General features: G+C 40.0%; 2 protein-coding genes across 2 annotated transcripts in view; one reads left to right on the top strand and one right to left on the bottom strand.

The window, feature by feature from the left end:
• The first annotated feature begins 1,624 nt into the window (after nucleotides 1–1,624).
• The window catches only part of CHRNA7 (cholinergic receptor nicotinic alpha 7 subunit), a 100,243-nt gene continuing 80,020 nt past the window's right edge, over nucleotides 1,625–21,847 (top strand). Inside the window, 4 exon segments of the mRNA XM_037835321.1 lie at nucleotides 1,625–1,696; nucleotides 1,699–1,735; nucleotides 1,738–1,773; nucleotides 1,942–2,081. Of these exon segments, the coding sequence (XP_037691249.1) occupies nucleotides 1,625–1,696; nucleotides 1,699–1,735; nucleotides 1,738–1,773; nucleotides 1,942–2,081 (285 nt within the window).
• On the bottom strand, nucleotides 16,829–17,071 carry LOC119533239 (thymosin beta-4-like). Its single transcript, XM_037835322.1, has one exon. It carries the CDS (start codon nucleotides 17,016–17,018, stop codon nucleotides 16,884–16,886), a length of 135 nt encoding a protein of 44 aa, XP_037691250.1. The 5' UTR covers nucleotides 17,019–17,071; the 3' UTR covers nucleotides 16,829–16,883.

Below are 21,847 nucleotides of genomic sequence, written 5' to 3'. Positions count from 1 at the left end.
GCCAATAACCTTCAGCTCATTCCTTCACCATGTGCTTGCTCTGTAAGTCTCTGGAGTGCGGCTCCAGCAGTGGGAACTCAGGAGCCAGATGAAGGTAAGAGCATACCTGTCTGCTTACCTGGGACCTCTATGCCTATGTCCCGTTCTTCTGTTGAACATCTGCTCATCCTCTAAGGCAAGACCAGGCCATTTGTGACCTCTTTTACCAACCTTTCTCCAGAATAGATTCATCCTTCCTTATTCTATGCTCGTTTTGCAGTTATCAAAGCCTATAGTGATTACTTGATTGTACATGTATCAGTTAACAGGTATGGATTTGCATTAGAACACTCTATTTCTTTATTTTTTCCTTTATTTTTCAGTTCCCCATTCCTGCCACTGGGGTAAATTCAAGCTCAGTCACTTTTGGTGTCATACAAGAAACCCCTAGTCTTTTGCGTTCCAGAAAAGTGGGCAGGGTATCTGAAGCCTGGTGCACAGTGGCGGTCGCTCCCGGCATATTCAGACACTCTGGCACCCGTGGCAGTACCTCCTTCGTGGGCGCAGGGACCCTTGTTGCACTCAACCTTCTTCAAACTGCTTGCTGTGAGCAAACGGACAGAGCTTCCCACCACTCTTAAAGCCCCGCCTGGGTTCCAACCTCCTTTCCCTCGCTCCTTCCAGAAGCCACGCCCCCTCCAACGTCAAGGACCCGCCCTGCTCCTGACCCCTCTGGCTGGAGTCCTCTTCTGAGCCTTGCCTTGCTGGTTAACTCTCCCTCGGGCCCAATAAAGACCTAGATAGAACACCAAGTTTCGGCAGTCCTTCTAGCAAGGAGCCGGGGAGTTAACTCTGCATTCTTTTGAATCTCTTTTAAAAGAGGCTGAAGCATAAATTAGGATATCTATGGGGAACTCCATTACATGTTTGCAAGTTTCTCTTTCCCCATAGAATGCATCCAGGCAAAGGCCTTGCCTTCCTGTCGGCACTTCCAGAACCTTACAGATAATCCTGTAGGCGATGCCTAGTAAATGATTGCTGGCAAAAATAAACAAATAAACAAACAAACACAAAAAACCAAAACACTCGGGTCTGGCTGGGGAAAGCAGGGCTGGGGAAGGTTTGTATGGTTGGGGAGACTTCTGAGCCTGGACAGTCGCTGTGGGCGGGGGGCAGGAAGGGCGCAGGAGGACTGGAACCCACGATCGCCCCTGCTTTCTCCCAGCGGCCCAGCGCAGCTTCTGGCTGAGAGCAGAAGCGCGCGGAAAGGGAACAAAGGACCAAAGGGATACGGCTGAGGCCCGAGACGCAGAGCTGAGTGCTCGCTCGATGGAGACGGGGGTGCGGACGCCCCAAGATACCAACCCGGAGACCGGCTGTATTTCCCACTTACACCCGGGGGCTGCAGTTCCCCAGGCGGCCGCGGGTTCCGGCAGCTCCGGCAGCCGCGCCGCCAGGGCCCTCCCCGGCGGGCTAGGGTGGGGCGGGGCTCCGTCACGTGGAGGGGCGCGCGGGGACCCGGGGCGGCGCAGCTCTTTAAAGGCGCGCGAACCGGGCTGGGCGAGCGGGCTCGGCGGCTGGAGGCGCAGGCCCGGGCGAGAGCCGGGACGCTGGGCGCCTGCCTGCGGCAGCTCCGGCTCTCAACATGCGCGGCTCCCGGGGAGGCGTGTGGCTGGCGGTGTTCGCGTCGCTCCTTCACGGTAAAGCCGCCACCGCCGGGTCTCCCCTCCCTTCGCTCCTGCGCGAGATCCCGGGCAGCTCCGGACGGCTCCGTGCGCCCCGCGCCGGGGCGGAGCGCGGTTTGGCAAAGCCGGCTCGGGGCCCGGTGCGGTCTTTCCCCGCGCGCGGGGGGCAGCCGGGGCGCTGCCGGGGGCGGCCGGCGGGGGGCGCGGGCAAGTGGGCGTGGGGCTCACCGCCGCCGGCCTTCTCTGAGCAGCCTGGCGGACCCTCCCTCTCTTTAAGTGTCCCTGCAAGGCGAGTTCCAGAGGAAGCTCTACAAGGAGCTGGTCAAGAACTACAACCCCTTGGAGAGGCCCGTGGCCAACGACTCGCAGCCTCTCACTGTCTACTTCTCGCTGAGCCTCCTGCAGATCATGGACGTGGTGAGTCCCCGCTGTGTCCGCCGGGGTTCCCCGCTCCTTCCCGCGAGTGCGGGCGCTGGGACCGCAGCCGGCGGCGGGTTCTAAGGGTTCCTGAAAGGTTGGGGTGGCCGGGCGGTGGACCGCTGGCCGGGAGGCTGCCCTGGCCTTGAGTGAGGTGGGCCCGCGCTCTGACCCCCGGCCCGGCCTGCCTCCGCGGTGTGCCTCGGTGTCCCCGCCCGAGGAGGAACAGGGTGAAACTGTGCCACCGCCCCGACCACCTGTGCGTGGGGGTACTTCAGTCCTCCCTTTCCCTCAGCTCAGAAACTCAGGGCAAACTATCCCGATGCAGCAATCAGTAGCAAGAACGGGGTGTGAATGCCAGACTGTGTCTTCTGTATAGTGGATATTGTCATTCGGTGTTACCCATTTATAGACTTTGCTGCTGCTCATGGTACATAGCTTCTTTGGATGGGGCCTTGGCTCTGAGCTCTGTGGCTGGTGAATCTGGCCAGCCAGGGGGGCAGCTGTGGGATTGTAAGAGCCTCCCGTCCCATAATTCCAGTAATTTTTTTTTTCCTTCCTTCCTGGTGAGGGCAGGTGCTGTAGCCCTTCTCTTACCGTGAGCAAGGCTCTTCACCACAGGGATGGGGTGTGTGTCTGCTCCAAGAGCCTCTTGCCTGTAGCCTTAGCAGAGCCAACTTAGACTAGCATAATTTGTGAAATAGCTATGTGTTTGTTCTTTTGCCCTTCTAGACTGTTTTAGGTGCACAATTTGCATATCTTTCATACAATATAAATATTTAACTGAACTGCTGACTTCATTAAAAATGGGTTTGTTCACTGTGTACAAGGCATTGGATTCTGTCCTGGGGAGGCATGGGGTGGGGTAGGGGTGTGCAAAAGGGGGAGGTGTTCAGTAAGAAGGAAAAATGCCATTGGAAAGGTGTGAAAGCAGCCACAACTTGAGGTAGAAAGTACTAAAAACCACCAGAGGGGTTTTAGATAAAGTGGGGTTAAGAAGCTAGGTGATATTTCATAATCCTGCATGGAAAGGTTGCCCACGTTAATTGTTGATTCATATTACATCACTTATCCTAGTTAAAACTGCTGTGATGAATGGCTTCTTTTCCCATATCATGCCTGTGTTAATTGTGTACTTCCTCCCATAGGCAGAGTCATGCCTGAAAATATAGAATGTATATGTGGTGACTTGAGGAAGTTATGAGAGAAGAGCTGTAAAGGAACACAGGTGCTGTCGTGTGGGGCACAAAAAAGCAAAAGTTCTGTGTACAGAGCTTGGAATACAGGAAAGGAGAGAGGAACAGAAACTGAAAAGAAAGCTCTAGAAGTTGACCCAAGCTAGGACAGTGAGAAATGGAAGTGGGAGGCAGGGAGGTCAGGGAGAGGAGGGAGCACAAGTCTCTTCTTGTTACTATCAGGAGCTCAGAACTTGTCACAGCCGAGCTCTGGTGAGTTCTGGAGCCCTGCTGGGTTCTGGTTCTGTTGGTTTCTAGATGGTTGAGTTAGTTTCTTAAGTGTTGTGAATCTTGGATTTTCTGTTAATGAAGTGGACACAGTCCTTGCAGTAAGCTAAAGAGATTGATGATTAAATGAACACAAAGCTAGACACTGGACATTGGTCATTTTTATACAAGAAACGCATGTGAAAGGCCCAGACAGCTGAGCTAACACACTCTATAAGTGGAGCAAAATAGGGTAAGAAAGTGAGGCCAACCTCCTCTGTCCCCCACACACTCACTGCCCAGGGTCTGCTCCAGCCAGCCAGATTGCCTGTTTCAAAGCTGTCTCTCTGGGAGTGGGTCCTTCTGCTGGATGGGAAGTAATGGTGCAGTGGAGTGAGTCCAAGAAACAATCTCCTAAGGCTGTGGTAGTACTATCTGGAGAGGAGACCACTCATTAAGAAGCTGCAAGCTTCTTCATGGACACCTCTGCCTCTTTAAGAGTGCCTTAAGGAATCAGATTAATATGAGGGATTATGGGTTTTATGAGAAGGTTAAGCATAAGCTTGGGTTATACAGTGTGGATATTAGAAGGAAAAAACTTTCATCAAATTATAAAATTAAAAAAAAAAAAAACTAAAAAGTCATAAGCACTATGTATCATAAACATTGCAGTATTAGGAGAAACCCATGTAAAGACCATGGCTAGCAGCCAGAGGTCAGCAGGGTGGGGGGAAAGGGGAGAAAGTTTGGTCTCAGCTTGACTGTGGGACTAGTGAGGAATTCATCGGACTTCCCAGTAAGGCAATGCTGCTTGTTTGTGGGTGGCCTTGCACAAATTACTTTACCTTTCTATGTCCTGTTTGCTCATGTGTAAAATGAGAATAATAATTCCCACTTCACAGGGCTTTGAGAGAATTAACCAAGAGAAAATGCTTGCCACACAGTGGTTATTCAAAGGTTTGCTCAATCTTAATTATCTAGCTGCTCAACTGAAAAGTAAGGAAGTTGATGCCTTAAAAGGTGTGGTCACTTGCCCAAGGTCACTGAGTGATCAGAGTCCTGGCTGCAAGGAGAATCCACATCTCCTGATTTCAAAGTCCTTTGCTCTGAATCTACTGCCTCCTTTAGAGTTTATAATGTTCTTCTACAGAACAAAGCTTAATCTATTTAAACTGGCTGAACTGTAACTGAGTGAATGTGACTGTGCTGAGATCCTGGGTGAAAAGGCAGTCTCTATACCAGAAATAATGAAATATGCAAACATTTGTATTCCAGCCGGACTTGGCCATGTCTGGTTTTGAAGCTGAGCCAGGTCTTTCCAGCTGGAATATCAGCACCACGGACAGCGGCATTTAGGCTCTCATAAATGATTCATGTGTGCAAAGTCTTGACTGGTCCGAATTCCTTTTACAAATTCAGTTGGAGTGGTCGTTTGCTCATTCTTACTGGGCCATTCTAGAGATCATAGTTTTATCCCAAGCTTCATAATTGTTCCTCCTTTATGTCAGCAGATATTTCCTGGCTGGAGCTATAGGGAAATGGCATATTGTGAAATATCATTTACTTTGTCATCAGTTTATTCCACAAATACTCATTGAGTTCCTTTGTTGAACTTTTCTAGAGTCTGTGAATTCATATATGAATAAGAGATGGCTTCTACTTCCAGATAGCTCACTCTCTGGCTCAAGAGACTGACATGTAAATTTAAGGCCACCACATGTCATGAAATTTACCACTAAGGTCTGTCCAAAGTGGTACAGATACATACAAGAAGAAAACATTGATTTCTAAGTAGGGTAACCAGAGATAGTTTCAAGGGGCGGGGGGTAGACTTTTAAAACTGGGTAGGAGTTTGGCCATTGGAGAACATAGGAAAGGCTGTCCAGATAATGGAAACTGGGGGAGGAACAGCTGGAAGTGCAGGTGGAGGACGACACAGCTTTCAACAGGGTATGTTGAGGAACATCTGTTCCCATTTGATCTCGGTAGGCTTTACTGAAAAAATCTCAGAAAATTTAATGTGCTTGTTCTATTGAGAATCTCTAAGAGAAATTTGCCAAACATTTTTATTTTTTACTGACCCTTTTTGTAAGAATTATGTTACAAAAATGGAGGATATAATTTTCCCTGATAGGAGGTACCAGATGGGTCCATGGACAGTAGGGGCAGTAGATTGTGGGGGATCTTAAATGCCTATTTTAGTTTGACAAATGTGTGACAAATACCACTAAATGACTTGGCTTAACAACAGGAATTCATTGGCTCATGGTTTAGAAGGTAGAAGTCCAGAATCAAGGTGTTGGCAAGGCATTGCTTTCTCCTCAAATCTGTGGAATTCTGGTGTTGGCTTGTCACGGTCCTCGGGGTACATTGGCTTGCATCTCTGCCTTTTGTCATACGGTGATCGCTCTCTCCTTGTATAGGCTCTTCCGGTTTCTGCTGACTTCCAGCTCTTCCTGTGGTTTTCTCTAACTCCTTGTTCTGGTTTCTTCTCTTTATAAGGTCTCCAGTAATAGGGAGATCCAGTTGGCCACACCTTGGAAGATCCTGTTAACAGATGAGTCCACACCCTGACTCACCTTCACATATTCAAAGATACTATTTAATATTATTTACAAATTGTTTCATGCCCACAGGAATGTGGATTAAGGCCAAGAACCTGGCTCTTCATGGGGTACATAACTCAATCTATCTCAGTGCCCCTGCAAACATTACATTTTGTCCTGAGCCCCAGTCTGGAAGTGTTCTGCTAGGAGTTTCCTGAAGTTGCAAGCTCAGCTCGCCATAACTTATTTTCCTAGAAATGGAAGCAATCTAAATCATGATACTTGCATTAAACCCAGTAAGTGTAAATTATAGACTAGAATGCGGAAATGTGCACACATATTAAAGACAGAGCATGGGTCTTTGGAGGAAATGTTTTCCTTGCTGTGTTCTGTTACAGCTATTCAAAAGCCCCCCTGGTGAAGCATGAGATATAAGTTGGGAAGGTATGGTGGATTTTTAAACAGGGAGGGATGTACCTAGATTTGTGTTTAGATAGTGTGTGTGGGTGTGAGTGTGGGTGGTATATTAAAGAGGAGGGAATGTGGAGGCAAAGGACAGGGAAGCCTAAACTTCGAGGGCTGCTGTAGGGACATGAGAAGGGGACAGATTAAAGAGACATTTTGGATATATGGTCTCTGATAGATAACTGTGTAAATAAACTCCATATAGCTATGTAGATGAATTTGCTAAGTGAAAGTGTGTAGATTATTCCTAAATGCATACTCTGACTTGTGCTTACTAACTTACTTCGTAAACTTGTAACTGGACAGGAAATGAGACACTACATAAAAAATCGTTTTGAAGTGATGCAAATGTAAGGTTAAAAACTGCCAAAAGTTTCCATGATATTTGTCCTTTATTCATGAAATCTATCAGCTGCCTCTGCACATACACCTAAAAGCTGTATCAGTGCTGATATGCATAGAATAAATGTGTCCAGAAAGCAAGGTGTTTAAATTGAATAATATGAATTAACAGATAATTATATGCCATTGTAAAACAAATAATTTAATCATGCTTCAAGGATTTTTGGTATTATCTTATAGGTTTCATTGGATTGCAATTTCCACTATTTTAGACACTTTAGTCACAAGAGAGTGGAACTAAATAGTTGGGCATTTGGGATTTGCTACTGTAGATGGCAGCCATGGAATCTAATATCCTCAGGGCTCACGTGTTATTTGAAATTCCTGTGGTGACTATTGGCTCAGGTTCATCAGATTGATGAATTTCCATCTACTAGACATTATTTAAAATACTCAAACTTGAATTTAAATTCTATTATAAAATATTAACTATTATTATAAAATATTAATTATAAAAAAAGATACACATAGGACACATTCTGTAAAGAAATGCTCAAGGTATAATTAGGTAATTATCCTAAGTAATTTTTTCAGAAATGTTATTTCTTAAAACTATAAAAGTAATATATATTTGGGGAAGAAAACCAAATTAAAATGGAGAAGAGACATAGGGGAAAAAAATCACCCAAATCACCATTACCCAAAGAACTCTGGTGTCATTCACATCATCTTTTCTTTATGTTTATTATAGGTGTATAGAGATGTATTTAAAAATTATAATGGTATCACACCATGTATGGTGCCATAGGCAATATTAACAAGTATTCATTTTAAAGGGATACAAATAGGCTAAATGAGTTTTAAAATACAATTTTATTCTATCCCCACTATTATGTAACCATCACTGCATATTCAATCCCTATTCCTATTTTATTTTAGAAATTATTTTTAAAGTTTTATGAAATGAGTTATGATGTCTATTGTAAGCAACACAGTTTTTTTTTTTTAAATCAAATATGACTGTTTTTGTCTTTTATCTTTAATGTGATTACTGATATGTTTGTGTTCAAATCTCTCCCTTGCTATTTGCTTTCTATTTGTCCTACCTCTTCTGCATTCCTTCTTCTCTCCTTGCATGCACTCTTTTGGATTTGATGATGTATTTTACACTATTCCAATCTTCCCTTTCTTTTGTTGTTAGTTTTACACCCTTACTTTTCTTGTTATAGTGGTTGACCTGGAGATTACAGCATGAATCCTTGACTAATTAAAGTCTAATTAAAGTCATATATATACCTTCCCGTACAGGGGAAGACTTTAGAATACCGTAATTCTGTTCATATTTTAACTCCATAATTCCAACGTACATGCTATTACTGTCATATATTTTATATCTATATTTTTTAAACTCCAGAAGATTGTCATTATTTTCTAGTCAATCTTTTTCTGATTCATCTACATTTTGACCTTTCTATTACTTTTCACTCTCTCCTGCATCTCCTAGCTTCCAGATGAGATTATTTAGTGTTTTCTTTCATATGGGTCCACCAGTGACAGAATCTCTCCATGTTCACTTCTCTGAAAATATTTTTATATTGCTTTCATTTCTGAATGATAATCCAGAAGATATGGAATTTTGGTTGGCAGTTAGTTTCTTTAGGCACCTTGAACAAATCATTCAGTTGCTCCTGACTTTTATTTCTTGTCTTAAGAAGTAAGGTGTCAGTCTTGTTGTTCCTTTGAGCACACTCTGTTCTTTTTTATGGCTGCTTTTAAAATGTTTTCTATTTTTGGTTTTCAGCGCTTTTACAATAATGTATATAGTTTTTTGTTTGTTTTGTTTTACGTGCTTGGGATTCAGTCTGCTCCTTGAATCTGCTACTTGGTATCTTTCATATGTTTTGGAAAATTGTCACCAGTTATTTCTTTAACTATGACTTTTGCTCTATTTTCTCTCACTTCTCCTTTTGGGTCTGCAATTAAGTGTTTGCCACAGCTTTGTACTTTTTCTGAGTTGCTCTCCACCAGGGGCAGTTTTGTCCCATAGGAGGTATTTGACAGTATCTAGAGATTTTTAGTTATCATACTGGCAGAAGAGTGCTACCTGCCAAACATCCCACAATATAGAATACAGAGGACACCTTCTCACAACAAGGAAATGTCCAGCCCCAAATGTCGATAGTACTGATTAAAAAATCCTGCTTTTTACTTTATGTATCATATTCTTTTCTATAATTCCCAGTATTTTGTGCCTCCATGCTTTATTCAGGCTATTTTTGGTTGACCTATATTCAATCCACAAATTCTTTCTTCATTGTGTTTATCCATTGTTGGTCCCATATATTGACTTGTTTTTAAAATATCCAATATTGCATTTTTTACTTTTTTACTTTTCTGTTGGCTTTTGTTACATTTTCTAGATCTTCATCTTGTTTTGTAGTTCCTGAAATAAATTAATAAGAATTATTTTACACCTCCTGTCTGATAACTCCATTCTTTAGGTACTTTTGTGCATCTCTTTCTATTATCTGTTTTCATTTTTGATTTTCAGTCATGTGATCTATGCTACTTCTAAGCCTGGTTGTTTTTTTTATTTTTTCTCAGCCATAATATGTGAAACACTGTGGAGATAATTTGAGGGTCTTGAGGATATTATCTTGGTCTAACAATCCCAGATTCCTTACCCCAGTTTAAGGGACTGAGAAATTGAGAAGTGGGCTTTAATTCCTAGAAGGCTAGTCTGTTTCTGGTTTTTGCATATATGCTCTAGGGTATAAATGTAGGACATTTACTAGGGTTTTCCTTTATTTGGTGGACCCTGATTCATAATTTATTCCCCTAGCTCTTGAGTGTATCATGGTCTGCTCTAAATTTAAGCCTCTTAGACATCACTTTAGAAATCACCATATGGCTCTGTAATGTGACCCCCACACCTGTTATCCTCTCAGTCTCCGTCCCCTCTTGGTTCTTGGCCCTGCAATTTCTCAAGCTCTGTTGGTTCTGTGGTGCCTTTAAGCACATGATTTTTGCATTTTGTCTAGCTTTTCTAATTGCTCTCATTGGAGGATTAGTGAGAATCACCTAGTTTGTCATTGCTGGTAGCAAAACTGAAATTATACATTAAACTTGTGTACAGTGCACCTTTCTAATTGATCAAGATTTATTATGGTAGAAATTTTATTTCCCTCCAGCCTCTTTATGGCTCTGGGACATTAGCTTGCAAAATTCTTTTGGCTTTATAGACTGGGAGTTATGGACAGTTTTACTAGTGTAATCTTTCCTATAAATGTTGCCTGCAGGTCTACCACTGAAGATATTCCCCGAAGGGTTCAGCTCTCTCAGAGCTCCTGTTTCATCCCTGACATGCCGTTGAAGGGAGAGGAATCATCTTACCATGGAGGGATGCTGCTGAAAATCCCTGCTATTTTATTGATTTATTTTTAAAATCAGGATTAGGTAGTGTTTTACTCTTCCTCAGAGAAGACGCAAGTCATTTGGTACCTTCTGATAGCAATTTCCATTTGGTACCTTCTGATAGCAATTTCCGTTTTGTTTATTACGGTGATTTCCTTATTCACAGTCGACTTCCACTATAAACTATGTTAGCAAAAAAAATGTCATAACTGTTGTAAAATAGTGTGCATAAGTGCATATTCATATGTGTGTATAAACACTCTTTTGTGTGTGTGTACACACCCCCCTCCCCCACATATACCCATTTTACCCTGGTGTTAGCTCTCTTTCTTGAATATTTTTTGATACCTTAAAGCATCAAAAAATATGTTTATTAAGTTTCTAAGACATAAAGCTAGAAGTTATAGCAAAAGCCTTGGAGTCACAGTGTCAGTCAAGCCAAAATAATTGATTAAAATGAACATGAAATTAAATAGGGAATTATATAAAATACTGCACTGTGGGTTAAAAATCACTGCAGGATTACAGGCTGTGGGAAGTGCCTGGATGGATAACTAACTGCAGGCTCTGTGTCAGCTGGAAGATGAAGGGACTGACCTGTCCCAAATGCAGGTGGTAAGAGGCAGAGGGATAGAAGATTCTAGATGTCATGGTTAATGAATACAAACTGTGAGATGATTCTGAAAATGGTAAGTTAACCTAAGATCACTGAAAGTAAATTGTATGTAAAAAATCCTGTCTTGGGATAAAAGGTGCTATCTCTATTCCAAGGAGAAGAATATAGAGGAAGGAAAACTTGTTCATTTTATAGAGAAGGCAGATGTGAGGGTAGCTCTCAAGTTGGTTTGGAATTTCACAATTGTAAAAGGGTTCCTTGATCTCCTGTGTCTGTTAAAGAAGGGCACACATGCAGTGTATTATGTTTTGGGACTTAGATTAAGCAAATTAGGCTAAGGCTGCTCACTGATTGCCAAGATAGATTCGATGAAGCTCAAACTGATAAAATTTACAATTGTAATTACAGTCAGGAAGCATTAGTTATTTCACTGTTCTCTATTAAGATGTTTTATTGATGTTTGAAATAACCTTTAACACACCAGTTAGCTCACAGAGAGATGCAAGTTTCACTGCTTAAATCTATTTTCAACATTTGAATTGATGTATAATAGACACAAATGTGACACAATATCAAAACCAACTCAGTGAATTGTCACAAAGTGAACCCATTCAAGTAACCATCACACAACACAGCTCTTTCCCCATTCAGAGGAAATTTATTAACCTGACTTCTACCACCAGAGTTTAGTTTTGCCCTATGTCAGAACTCTATGTAAATGGAATCACACAGTGTGCATGCTTTGTGTATGGTGACTGTTCTGGTTTGCTAATGCTGCCATTATGCAAAATACCAGAAATGGACTGGCTTTTATAAAGGGGGTATATTTGGTAAAAAATTTATAGCCCTAAGGCCATGAAAGTATCCAAACTAAGTCATTAACAATAGGATACCTTCACTGAAGGATGGCTGATGGCATCCGGAAACCTCTGCTAGCTGGGAAGGCACGTGGCTGGCATCTGCTGATCTCAGGTTGTGTTCCAGCTCCTCTCTCAGCTCCTGTGCATTCTTGGTTCTTTCTCCCAGGTCGTTTCTCTCTAAGCACCTGGGGGTTCTGTCTTAGCATATCCCGGGGCAGACTCTGGACTTCATCTATTAGCTTAGCATCTCCAGATGTCCTTCTGTCTACTTCTCCAAACGTCTCCAAGTGTCAGCATCAGCCAGCTAGCATCTGGGCCTGGGCCAGCATTTTTAAAGGACTCCAGTAAACTAATCAAGACCCATGCTGAATGGGCGGGGCCACACCTCCATGGGAATAATCTAATCAAAAGTTTCAGCCTAATCAATGCTAATATGTCTGCCCACAAGATTGTGTTAAAGAACATGGCATTTTGGGGGACATAATGTATCCAAACTGGTACAGTTGCTTTCCTAAATTTTGTTTTCATGAGATCCTCCCAGGTTGTTATCTGCAGCTGTAGTTTATTAGTTTTTATTGTATGTATATAACATGATTTATTATTTTATTATTAACAGATATTTAGATTGTTTCTAGATTTCAACTATTGTGAATAACATTGCTATGGATATTCTTATTTTACATGTCTTGATGCACATGTGCATGCATTTCTGTTTGGTATAGACGTAGGACTGGAATTACGAGATCATAGGGTGGCATATCTTTAACTTTTACAGGTGATGCCAAATGATTTTCAAAGTGGGTCCACCAATGAACATTCCAATCAGCAGTGTGTGAAAATTCTTGTTCCACATTCTCACCAACAATTGGTATTTTCAGTCTTTTTATTATAACCCTTCAGGTGGATGCGAAGGGATACTTTCTTGTGCTTTTAATTAGCATTTCTCTGATTACTAATAAATTTGAGAATATTTCCAGTTCTAACTATCTCTTTGGATATCTTCTTTGTGAATTGTCTATTTATTCTAATTGCTATATTTCTCTTGGGTTTTCTGTTTTTTATTTTGTTTTATTTTGTTTTTCCTTGATTTGTAAGAGTTTTTCCATTTTATTTTAAATAGACCCTTATTCAATAAAACATTTTGCAAATATCTTAACTTTTCAGTTTGCTTTTTTGCTCTTTTAATGTTCTTTCTTTCTCTCTTTTTTATTTTTTTAAACTTTTGATTGAAGTATAATTTATTTCCTTTTTTGGCAAGTGGCACAAATAATGTCTTTTGATGAATGGAAATTCTCGATTTTAATGTGATCCTATTTATAAATCCTTCTATATTTAATGGTTACTGTGTCATGTATAGAAAGGCTTTCCCTTTCTCAAGCTCATGAAGATGTTTTCCTATAATTTCATTTAGGGCCTTGTTTTTTGTTTTACCATTCACATTTATATCTACAATCCACCTAGAATTGATTTCTGTATATGGTTTAAAGATAATCAATTTTAAGCACCTTTATGGTAATCTTGACTGATGATTATTTTATTTTATTTTTCAATGGCAAGTAAAGGGTTGTTAGTGTAATTGTTGCATGATTGTTGAACCATGTCCCATTTGGACATCATATTATCCATTATGTCTGTCCCTAAATGGACTTTTAAGTTATTAAATATGTCTATAATTGGGACAAAACATATGAACTCTGGCATTTTTTAATATTTAAAAATGTCAAAATGGCATACATATGTGATTTACAGAGCCAGTTTAAGTAAAGTAAGGTTTATGAGAAGCCACGGCCCCTTGCCCCAGTTTTGCTCTTGCCATCCCATTTTCCCCAAAGATAGACACCATTAACAGTCTTCTATTTCTGGCCATCACACCCATTTTTCAATCTGCTGCTCATATTTCCACTCCTTGATTTATCAAGTTTACTCATTTTCTGTTAATTTCTTGTTATGATGGATATGAAATTGGCCCCTCTCATCCTTCCAATCATGTCATACTTCTCACTTCTTCCTCTAGTCACTTTTGCATCTTTAAAGTTATTTCTGTTAATCCTAAGAAGCATCCCTGGAGTTCTCTTTCTGTAAGCTCACCACATGCTGCCCCTACTTTTCTATACCTCCTTCCACCTCTGTGTTGGTAGTATTCAAATTCTATTCTGTTGCCACATATAATTTATCTTTAATTTGACTATGGCTTACTCTAAAAATGAAAAATAATCGGCCCTTACCATTTTATGACAATGTAAACACTGTTCTATGCATAGCCATGATTCTGGGATTATGTTTCCTTCTCTATGGGTCTGTTAATACAGTTCATGTGCTATTAAATGTGGCTGGGGGTTCCTATTGTCAGTTCAAATGATTTTTACACTTTATACCAAATCTTACCACACATTTATGTTTTATTCAAGTCTTCAGTCATGTGATATATTCTATGGACCCTCCTTCTTTATTCTCTCAGCTCATTTCACAGCTTTCCTCCTTTCATTCGCTGCTCTCTGCGTTGAATTCATCATTTCCTGGAGCCTGTGTCTCCCTATATGTTGCTTCATTGCCTAGTTTTGCTAGAGTGCATGCTCAAGATCCCCAGAGAAGGGTGGTGTAAAAGTTGTTTTCATTTTGTATGTCTGAAAATACATGTATTCTGGTTTCATATATCATTGGCAGTCTGACCAGTTTCTGGTTGAACAATGATTTAAAAAATTAATTTTTAGATTTGTGCAGCATTACTCTATTTTTCTTTTCGTCTAACATTGCTGCTATTTCTGAAGTCATTCTGTTCTTGTTTCTTTATAGTTGGATCTAGTTTATCATTTTGTTGATGCATTTTATTTTTTGAATTCCTCAAACTTTAGGGCCTTCTTTATCTCTTTCACATTCTATATTACCCAGTATTGTGCCTAAGTGTGGCTGTCTTTCTAGTCATTGATTGGGGCACACATTGAGGCCCTTTAGTGAGAAGGTTTGCATATTAAGGTCTGGGAAATTCTTTTCTGTCATTTCTTTCTCTCGCACGTTTCATATATTTTTTGAATTCCTATTAGGTGGTGTGCTGGTTTGAAATGTATTATGTCCCCTAGAAAAAGCCATATTCTTTGATGCAATCTTGTGGGGCAGACATTTTAGTGCTGATTAGATTGGAATTCTTTGAGTGTTTCCATGGAGATGTGCCCCACCCAAGTGTAGGTGATAACTCTGATGAGATAATTTCCATGGAGGTGTGGCCCCACCCATTCAGCATCGGCCTTGATTACTGGAGCAGTATATAAGCTGAGACAGCAGGAGCAAGTTGACACAGCCAAGAGGGACATTTGGAAGAAAGCACAGGAGCTGCAGATGAGAGAGAGTTTGAAGACGGCCATTGAAAGCAGACTCTTGCTCCAGAGAAGCTAAGAGAGGACACATACACCAAGTGTAACTAAGAGTGACATTTTTGAGGAACTGCAGCCTAGAGAGGAACGTCCTGGGGGAAAGCCATTTTGAAACCAGAACTTTGGAGCAGATGCCAGCCACGTGCCTTCCCAGCTAACAGAGGTTTTCCGCACACCATCGGCCATCCTCCAGTGATGGTACCCAATTGTGATGTGTTACCTTGGACACTTTATGGCCTTAAGACTGTAACTGTGTAACCAAATAAACCCCCTTTTATAAAAGCCATTCTATTTCTGGTGTTTTGCATTCCAGCAGCGTTAGCAAACTAGAACAGGTGGATATTGGGGTGTATTCGTTTTCAAATTTCTTTCCTTTCATTTTGTTCTGTAGCTGGAAAATGTTTCTCTTTTTTGTTTTCCAAGCTTCTATTGGGTTCTTTCATAGCAATTATATTTTTTGAATTCCTATTAGGTGGTGTGCCAGTTTGAATGTGTTATGTCCCCCAGAAAAAGCCATATTCTTTTTGCAGGACTCTTTTCTTGTTCTCTTCTTTTTATAGCTTTCTATTTGTGCCTTATAAATAAAGTATTTTCTTGAATTTCTCTGAGGATACAAATTGCAGGGTATTGTTTATTTGTTCATTTTTTCCAGTTCTTTCTTAACTAAATAACATTTCTTCTAGGGTTAGTATTTTTATTTCTTTCCATTTTATTTGTATTTATCTATTGTTCCATTTATTTTTACTTTTTGTTTTTTGCAGGCTTTCCTAAAATGCTTCTGGTTCATAGCGTTCTCTTCATATTTTTAAATTAGGGAACAGGAAAGTTGGCTGAGAGTGCTACATTTGAGTGTGGGGCTTAGTGTCTTCCAGCTGTAGGGTTAATCCTTTAGGGTTAAGGGAGTTTATGGTTAGGGGGTTTTGTTTCTAGAGGATTTGGGAGTTTGGAGGTTAGGGGGTTTTGGAGTTTGAGGATTAGCGGGGTTTAGGGCTAAGGCTTTTGAGGACCGTTAATACAAAAGGGCTGTCTGCTTTGCTCAGGGACATCTCTTTGTACTAGCTTCTTTATTCTCTAATCCAGAGTTTTCTGATAAAAATACAATATGTGAGCTATAGATTTTTTGGTGACCACATTTAAAAAGGGCACTTCTGTTCTGACACTGCAGCCCTCCACCAACATCCTAGGGGATGGCTTCCTTCACTTTCTTTTAGCATTCACACTCTGCCTGCATGTGTCTTCTCCTTTCCTGAAATTTGCTGCTTTATCTTGTATTCTGATGAACCCCATTGTTTTGGGGAGTTTATACTGGTTTACCTCCTTTAATTTATTTTTTTTTCAGGTTTTAAAACTTTTAATTTGCATACTAAAAAAATTGTGCATTCCAATAATTAAAATCATTTGAACCAAAAAAAAAAAAAAATGGCACTCTGATTAAACTGCATTTTACAGCCTGTAGGGCATCTTGGACTAGCTTTGCTTTTACTCTAGATTCACTGTCGTCCCACCCAGCTTCTTCCTTCCCCAACATGCAAGTTCTTTTCCTACCCTGCCAGCCAGACAGGCAGATGGGGGAGGCAGGCGTGACCTTCCTTGTCAGTAGTTCTCGATTCTTTGAAGTGAAAAGGGGCAGCATAGTCATTTAAACTTGATCCAACCTCTTTGCATTTTACAAAGTTAACAGCTAAAAGAAGTAAAATAAGAAGGCAATGCTTATGGAATGTACCGTGCATATTGGCGGCGCACACCTCGTTACGATTCGCCTGCCTGCTTCTCCTGTTCGATCGTTTCTTTGGAAGGCAGTGGATTTTTCTCTTGCGTTTCTGTCTTCTTCAATTTCGACTTATCGAATTTCTCAATCTCAGCCATACCGGGTTTGTCAGACATGGTTGTAGAGGAAGCCGAGCGATGCGCGCGAGCGAGAGGAGTCCGATCTGCACAGTGGCCGCCGAGTGTCCTACCTCCTTTAATTTTAATGGAGTTGAAGGAAAGCAGAAATGGATGTGTTGAAGCTACATCTTGAATTAGAAACCTACGGGATATTTTTGTCAGAAATTAAGCTAGTAGGCAAAATATAGTGATTTGTATTTTAATCTGTTATTTAATTCACAAATCCACGTTGAGATATAACCCACAATATCTCCTTGATATTTATTGGGCTCCTGTAAACTGACTGAGCACTGATTACCTTTAGATAAAGTAGTTTCTGTCATTTTCTTCAGTCAGTGGGGTGCTTTGGAATGTTTTGTGATTATGCACTTCAGATGGCCTTTGTGAACTATTTAAAATATTTTTGAAAAGGTATTGTCTCATAAATAGAAGTTGTGATCCCCTATTCCATTGTGACACCTTTGACATGAATTTATGAAGAATGAGTTAATAAACTCTTTTACATACTTATTACATAAATGATATTTTATGTAAATATAAATGAGTTTCTTTTGAAGCAGTCACCATAAAAGATGATGTATTTATCTAAAAGAATTACTAAAATATCAGATATTTTGGAACTCATCCAGGGATTCAAGTGCTATTATTTGAATAATTTTCAATAGGGATATTTTTATTCTTAGGATGGATTTGTGACTTAGGAAAAGCAGGGTGTCTCTCAAGGCATTATCTGATGATAGTGGCTCAGAAATGAGATGGAAATGGAGTTTTTGTTTTTATTTTTGTTTGGGGTGTTTGTTGTCTTGACTTGGAAGGAAAATCAAAGCACAATTCCCCAAAGTTTCCTATGCAAATTAAAACCTTTTACACTGACTGTATTCAAACACAGTCCTTAAGTAGGTAATTAGCTTTTTGGTAGGTTTGCTTGGAAAATCCTGACTTTAGATTCATGGCTTATATATTAACTATAACATTGTATGGGCTTTAAAAATAAAAGCTTATAAAAGCCAACCTTTTAATTAATTAATTAATTAATTAATTAATTAATTTAATTTTGCCCCCATTTTTCTACTCAGCCATCCATACACTGGACAAAGAGAAGTGTGGTCCATATGGGTTTCCCAATCATGTTGTCACCTCTCATAAGCTACCTTGTTATACAATCGTCTTCAAGATTCAAGGGTTCTGGGTTATAATTTGATAGTTTCAGGTATTTACTGCTAGCTATTCCAATTCATTAGAACCTAAAAAGGGTTGTCTATATTGTGCTTAAGAGTGCCCACCAGAGTGACCTCTCGGCTCCTTTTGGAATCTCTCAGCCACCGAAGCTTATTTTATTTCATTTCACATCCCCCTTTTGGTCAAGAAGATGTTCTCCATCTCACGATGCCGGTTCTACATTCCTCCCCGGGAGTCATATTCCATGTTGCTAGGGAGATTCACTCCCCTGGGTGTCTGATCCCACGTAGGGGGGAGGGCAGTGATTTCATCTGCCAAGTTGAAAGCCAACCTTTTCAAAAATAAGTTTTGAAAACATATTTAAAAAGGTTTTCTTTTTAAAATAACAAGTGTTAATCTTTAAATTTTTCATCAAATGTTGTAAAGTTGCTCAATAAATTTGTGACTGGATCATTTGGGTCAGTATTTTACAGTTTCGTCAAATATCTGTATAGTAAAGATAATTAAATTTTTTGATGAAATCTTAAGAATATCAGGTATGTTTATAAAAATGGATGAAGTCAATTAACCCTGATATTTGCAAATATTCAGGTGTTTGTGGTTATTCTTCAGAAACATACCCTGTAGGCAATTGAAGTCAGGAGAATTTTTTTTTTTTTTAATTTGGTAAATTTTAGGCAGTCTGGACCATTTTTTTGCAGGAGAGTCCCTCCATATGTGGGTGTGTTGACCTAGCTTTAATCTAATGGGTCTGTTAGTGGTTTGGGGGTTTACAACTCCAAGCTAAGTAGGAACTGAGTTGGAGGCTTTCACTACAGACTGGTGGGTCCAAGAACAAAAGGGGCATTGTATTCAGCCATCTGTACCCTGGGTCAGAGTTATATGCACCCTGAAGGAGGCACACAGCTATAGAAAGTTCCTCCTTGCCTCCTTTCCCACGGTATCAGTCACAGTTCCGCGGAGAAACAAAACCAAAAGGATATATGTACATATACATTAAGAGATTTAATTTAAGGAATTGGTTCATGTAAGTCTGATATCTGTACAGCAAGCCAGCTGGCTGGAAACTCAGGAGCTGATATTGTAGTCTTGAAGCAGAATTTCTTCATCTCTAGGAAACCTCATTCTTTGCTCCTAAGATAGCCAACTAATTAGATGAGGCCCACACATGTTATGGAGGGTAAGCTCCTTAACTTGAAGTTGACTGATTAGAGGCTAATCATATCTACTGAGGACCATCACAGCAGCATCTCAACCAATGTTTGACCAAACAACTGGACACCTTTGCCTAGCCAAGTTGACTCAAAATTCACTATCACACCCTCTGAAGGAGTCAGGGTGGTTTGTACCTTCCATCTTGATTACCGGTGTATGTGGCACTGAGTCTGATGGCTGTGGTCTGACGATAACCGTCTGGCATGCAATAAGTGTTCTGATGGCACCCCTGTTGTTTGGGGCCTGGAAAATTATGGACAGTGGATTAAAATTAAAAACAAAATATATTCATGGCAGGAAATGTGTTTTCTTTCCAGTGGTGTTTTGCATCTTCTGGAAGCAGCTGGTGATGGATGTGAAGTCACAAGGCCAGCAGACAACAATTGTAACTCTTTTCCTTTCCACTGGGTTACTGGATGTTTCCAAATATCACTTAAAAAGTACAGGGAATTAGATAGAAGCACTTTTAAAGTTCTTGAAACTTATTCTCAAACAGAGAAAATGAACAGCAAAATGGATACAATCTATAGGTTTAACTAAATTTGAAGAGATTGCATCTATTTTAGATGCAATGCCACTTTTTTGGAGGAAAGAAAGTCTCCTTCTGACTCAATCATTAAATCTCTGTGCAGAAATCTGCAGAGAGCTGTGGCTGAGGATCTGGGGTGGCTCGGGATTGGGGGCCTGTCTCTCCACTATTAAATAGCTTTGATTGTATGATTTTGGGTGAATTATTTGTATTCAATTTCTGTATTTGAAAAGAGACTTAAAATAACATCATCTCTCTGTATATAACGTTTAAGTTTTCAAAGCACGTTCACCTTGCTATTTTTGTCCCTCTAATGACCATGTGGGGTAGGTATTATTATTATAATGATTATTTGTGTCATCTTGAACCCAGATCTGCTTTGTATTTTTTGTTTTCAGGACATACTAGTTTGCTTGTTTATTTTTAAATGTATTATGAATATATATATCCAAGATATTTAAATAGGGGACCTACGAAGCTTTACTTTTTACTATCATTTTGAATTAGTGAAATTATTTTGTATTTGCTATGTTTTAATCCACTGCAGTTATAATTCTTTCTGATGCTCCTGTTGTCGTGTTGGCTTCTGCATTCATTGGTGTGTTACTTGTGATTTCTGATAATTTCTTTTGTTTTCTGGCCAAAAATAAAATGAGGTGCTCTGGGTCTATCTCAAGTACTTGCCACCTCATACCTGATATTTGCCTTTATTAAGGAGGCTTTACTGGGAAAACTGTGTTTAGAAACCATTGATTTACAGTAGATATTGTAATAAATTCTGACCTGAGTCTAATAGATACATTAGAAAGAGGCAACTAAAGAAATGGAAAAGACACAAATGTAAATACAATGGGAAAATAAAGCTTCTAGAGTTGAAGGGACACATAAATCCTTAGATGTAAAAGATCCGCTGGGTACTTAAATTTCAGTACACCAAAATTAAGAAAAAAAATTTTAAATCCTCCAGGAAGGCAGAGTAAAATTATCCACCAAAGAATGAGTTCCATATAATACCTGTCTTCTTACCAGAAAATCTGGGATTTTAGAAGATAGTGGGGGAAATAATGTCAAACCCAGAGGAGAAACTGATTACAATTGTAAAAATCTCTGCAAAGTCAATTAGAAAAAAAAAGAAAAAAAAAAAACTTCAAAGATGTAAACTCCCAAAGTTTACCACCCACAAACTATCTGGAAGAATTACTAGATATTGTATTCCAGTTATGCAAAAACGGACACACACTCAGCTGAATTGTGAGGCATAAGAAGTACAAATGGTCAAAGACCAGAAAAATTTGTCATTAAGCCTAATTAAGTTTCAATTTTCAAACAGCAACAATCACTGAAACATTAATAGCAATCTGTAACCCAAATTGTAGCGTTTCTCACCATAAAAGCCCTGCTGAAATGTTGAAAGTTGGAGGGGGAAGTGGTATATCAGATGAGGGAAAAGCAGGAAAAAATGCATTCTGAGGTCTTTCTCTCTCTGTCTCGTCTATGTGTGTATGTATAATGTATATGTCTGTATAGATGAAGGCAGGTGTGTACATATATGTACATATGTATGTGTGTGTATGATTTATCCAGGCATAGACAGAAAAAATACATGTCAAGGTATGTGTTTCAATTGTTTTACTCTAAGAATTGGAATAGGATGTAAAATTTTCAAAACTTAAAGAAGAAATATGGAACAAAGAAACTTGAACAATCCAATAAAGTTAAGAAATGTTTTTAGAAAATACAGTAAAAAAAACTCTGGTAAATAAGCAACGCATTATGATGCCAGAAACAAGCCCAATCTTACCTGCAACTACCATGTTATGAGTGGGATAGAAACACTACTTAAAAATAGAGGGAGTTCCAATCATGAAGATGGTGGAGTAAGCCATTCTAGGGCTCTGATCCC

This window comes from Choloepus didactylus, chromosome 4 (assembly GCF_015220235.1).
Source record: "Choloepus didactylus isolate mChoDid1 chromosome 4, mChoDid1.pri, whole genome shotgun sequence".
NCBI classification, from domain to species: domain Eukaryota; kingdom Metazoa; phylum Chordata; class Mammalia; order Pilosa; family Megalonychidae; genus Choloepus; species Choloepus didactylus.
This window is presented reverse-complemented; position numbering and strand designations above follow the sequence as displayed.

Excerpts from the sequence above, each read along its gene's own strand:
- LOC119533239 (XM_037835322.1), bottom strand. The coding sequence starts at position 17,018 with ATGTCTGACAAACCCGGTATGGCTGAGATTGAGAAATTCGATAAGTCG.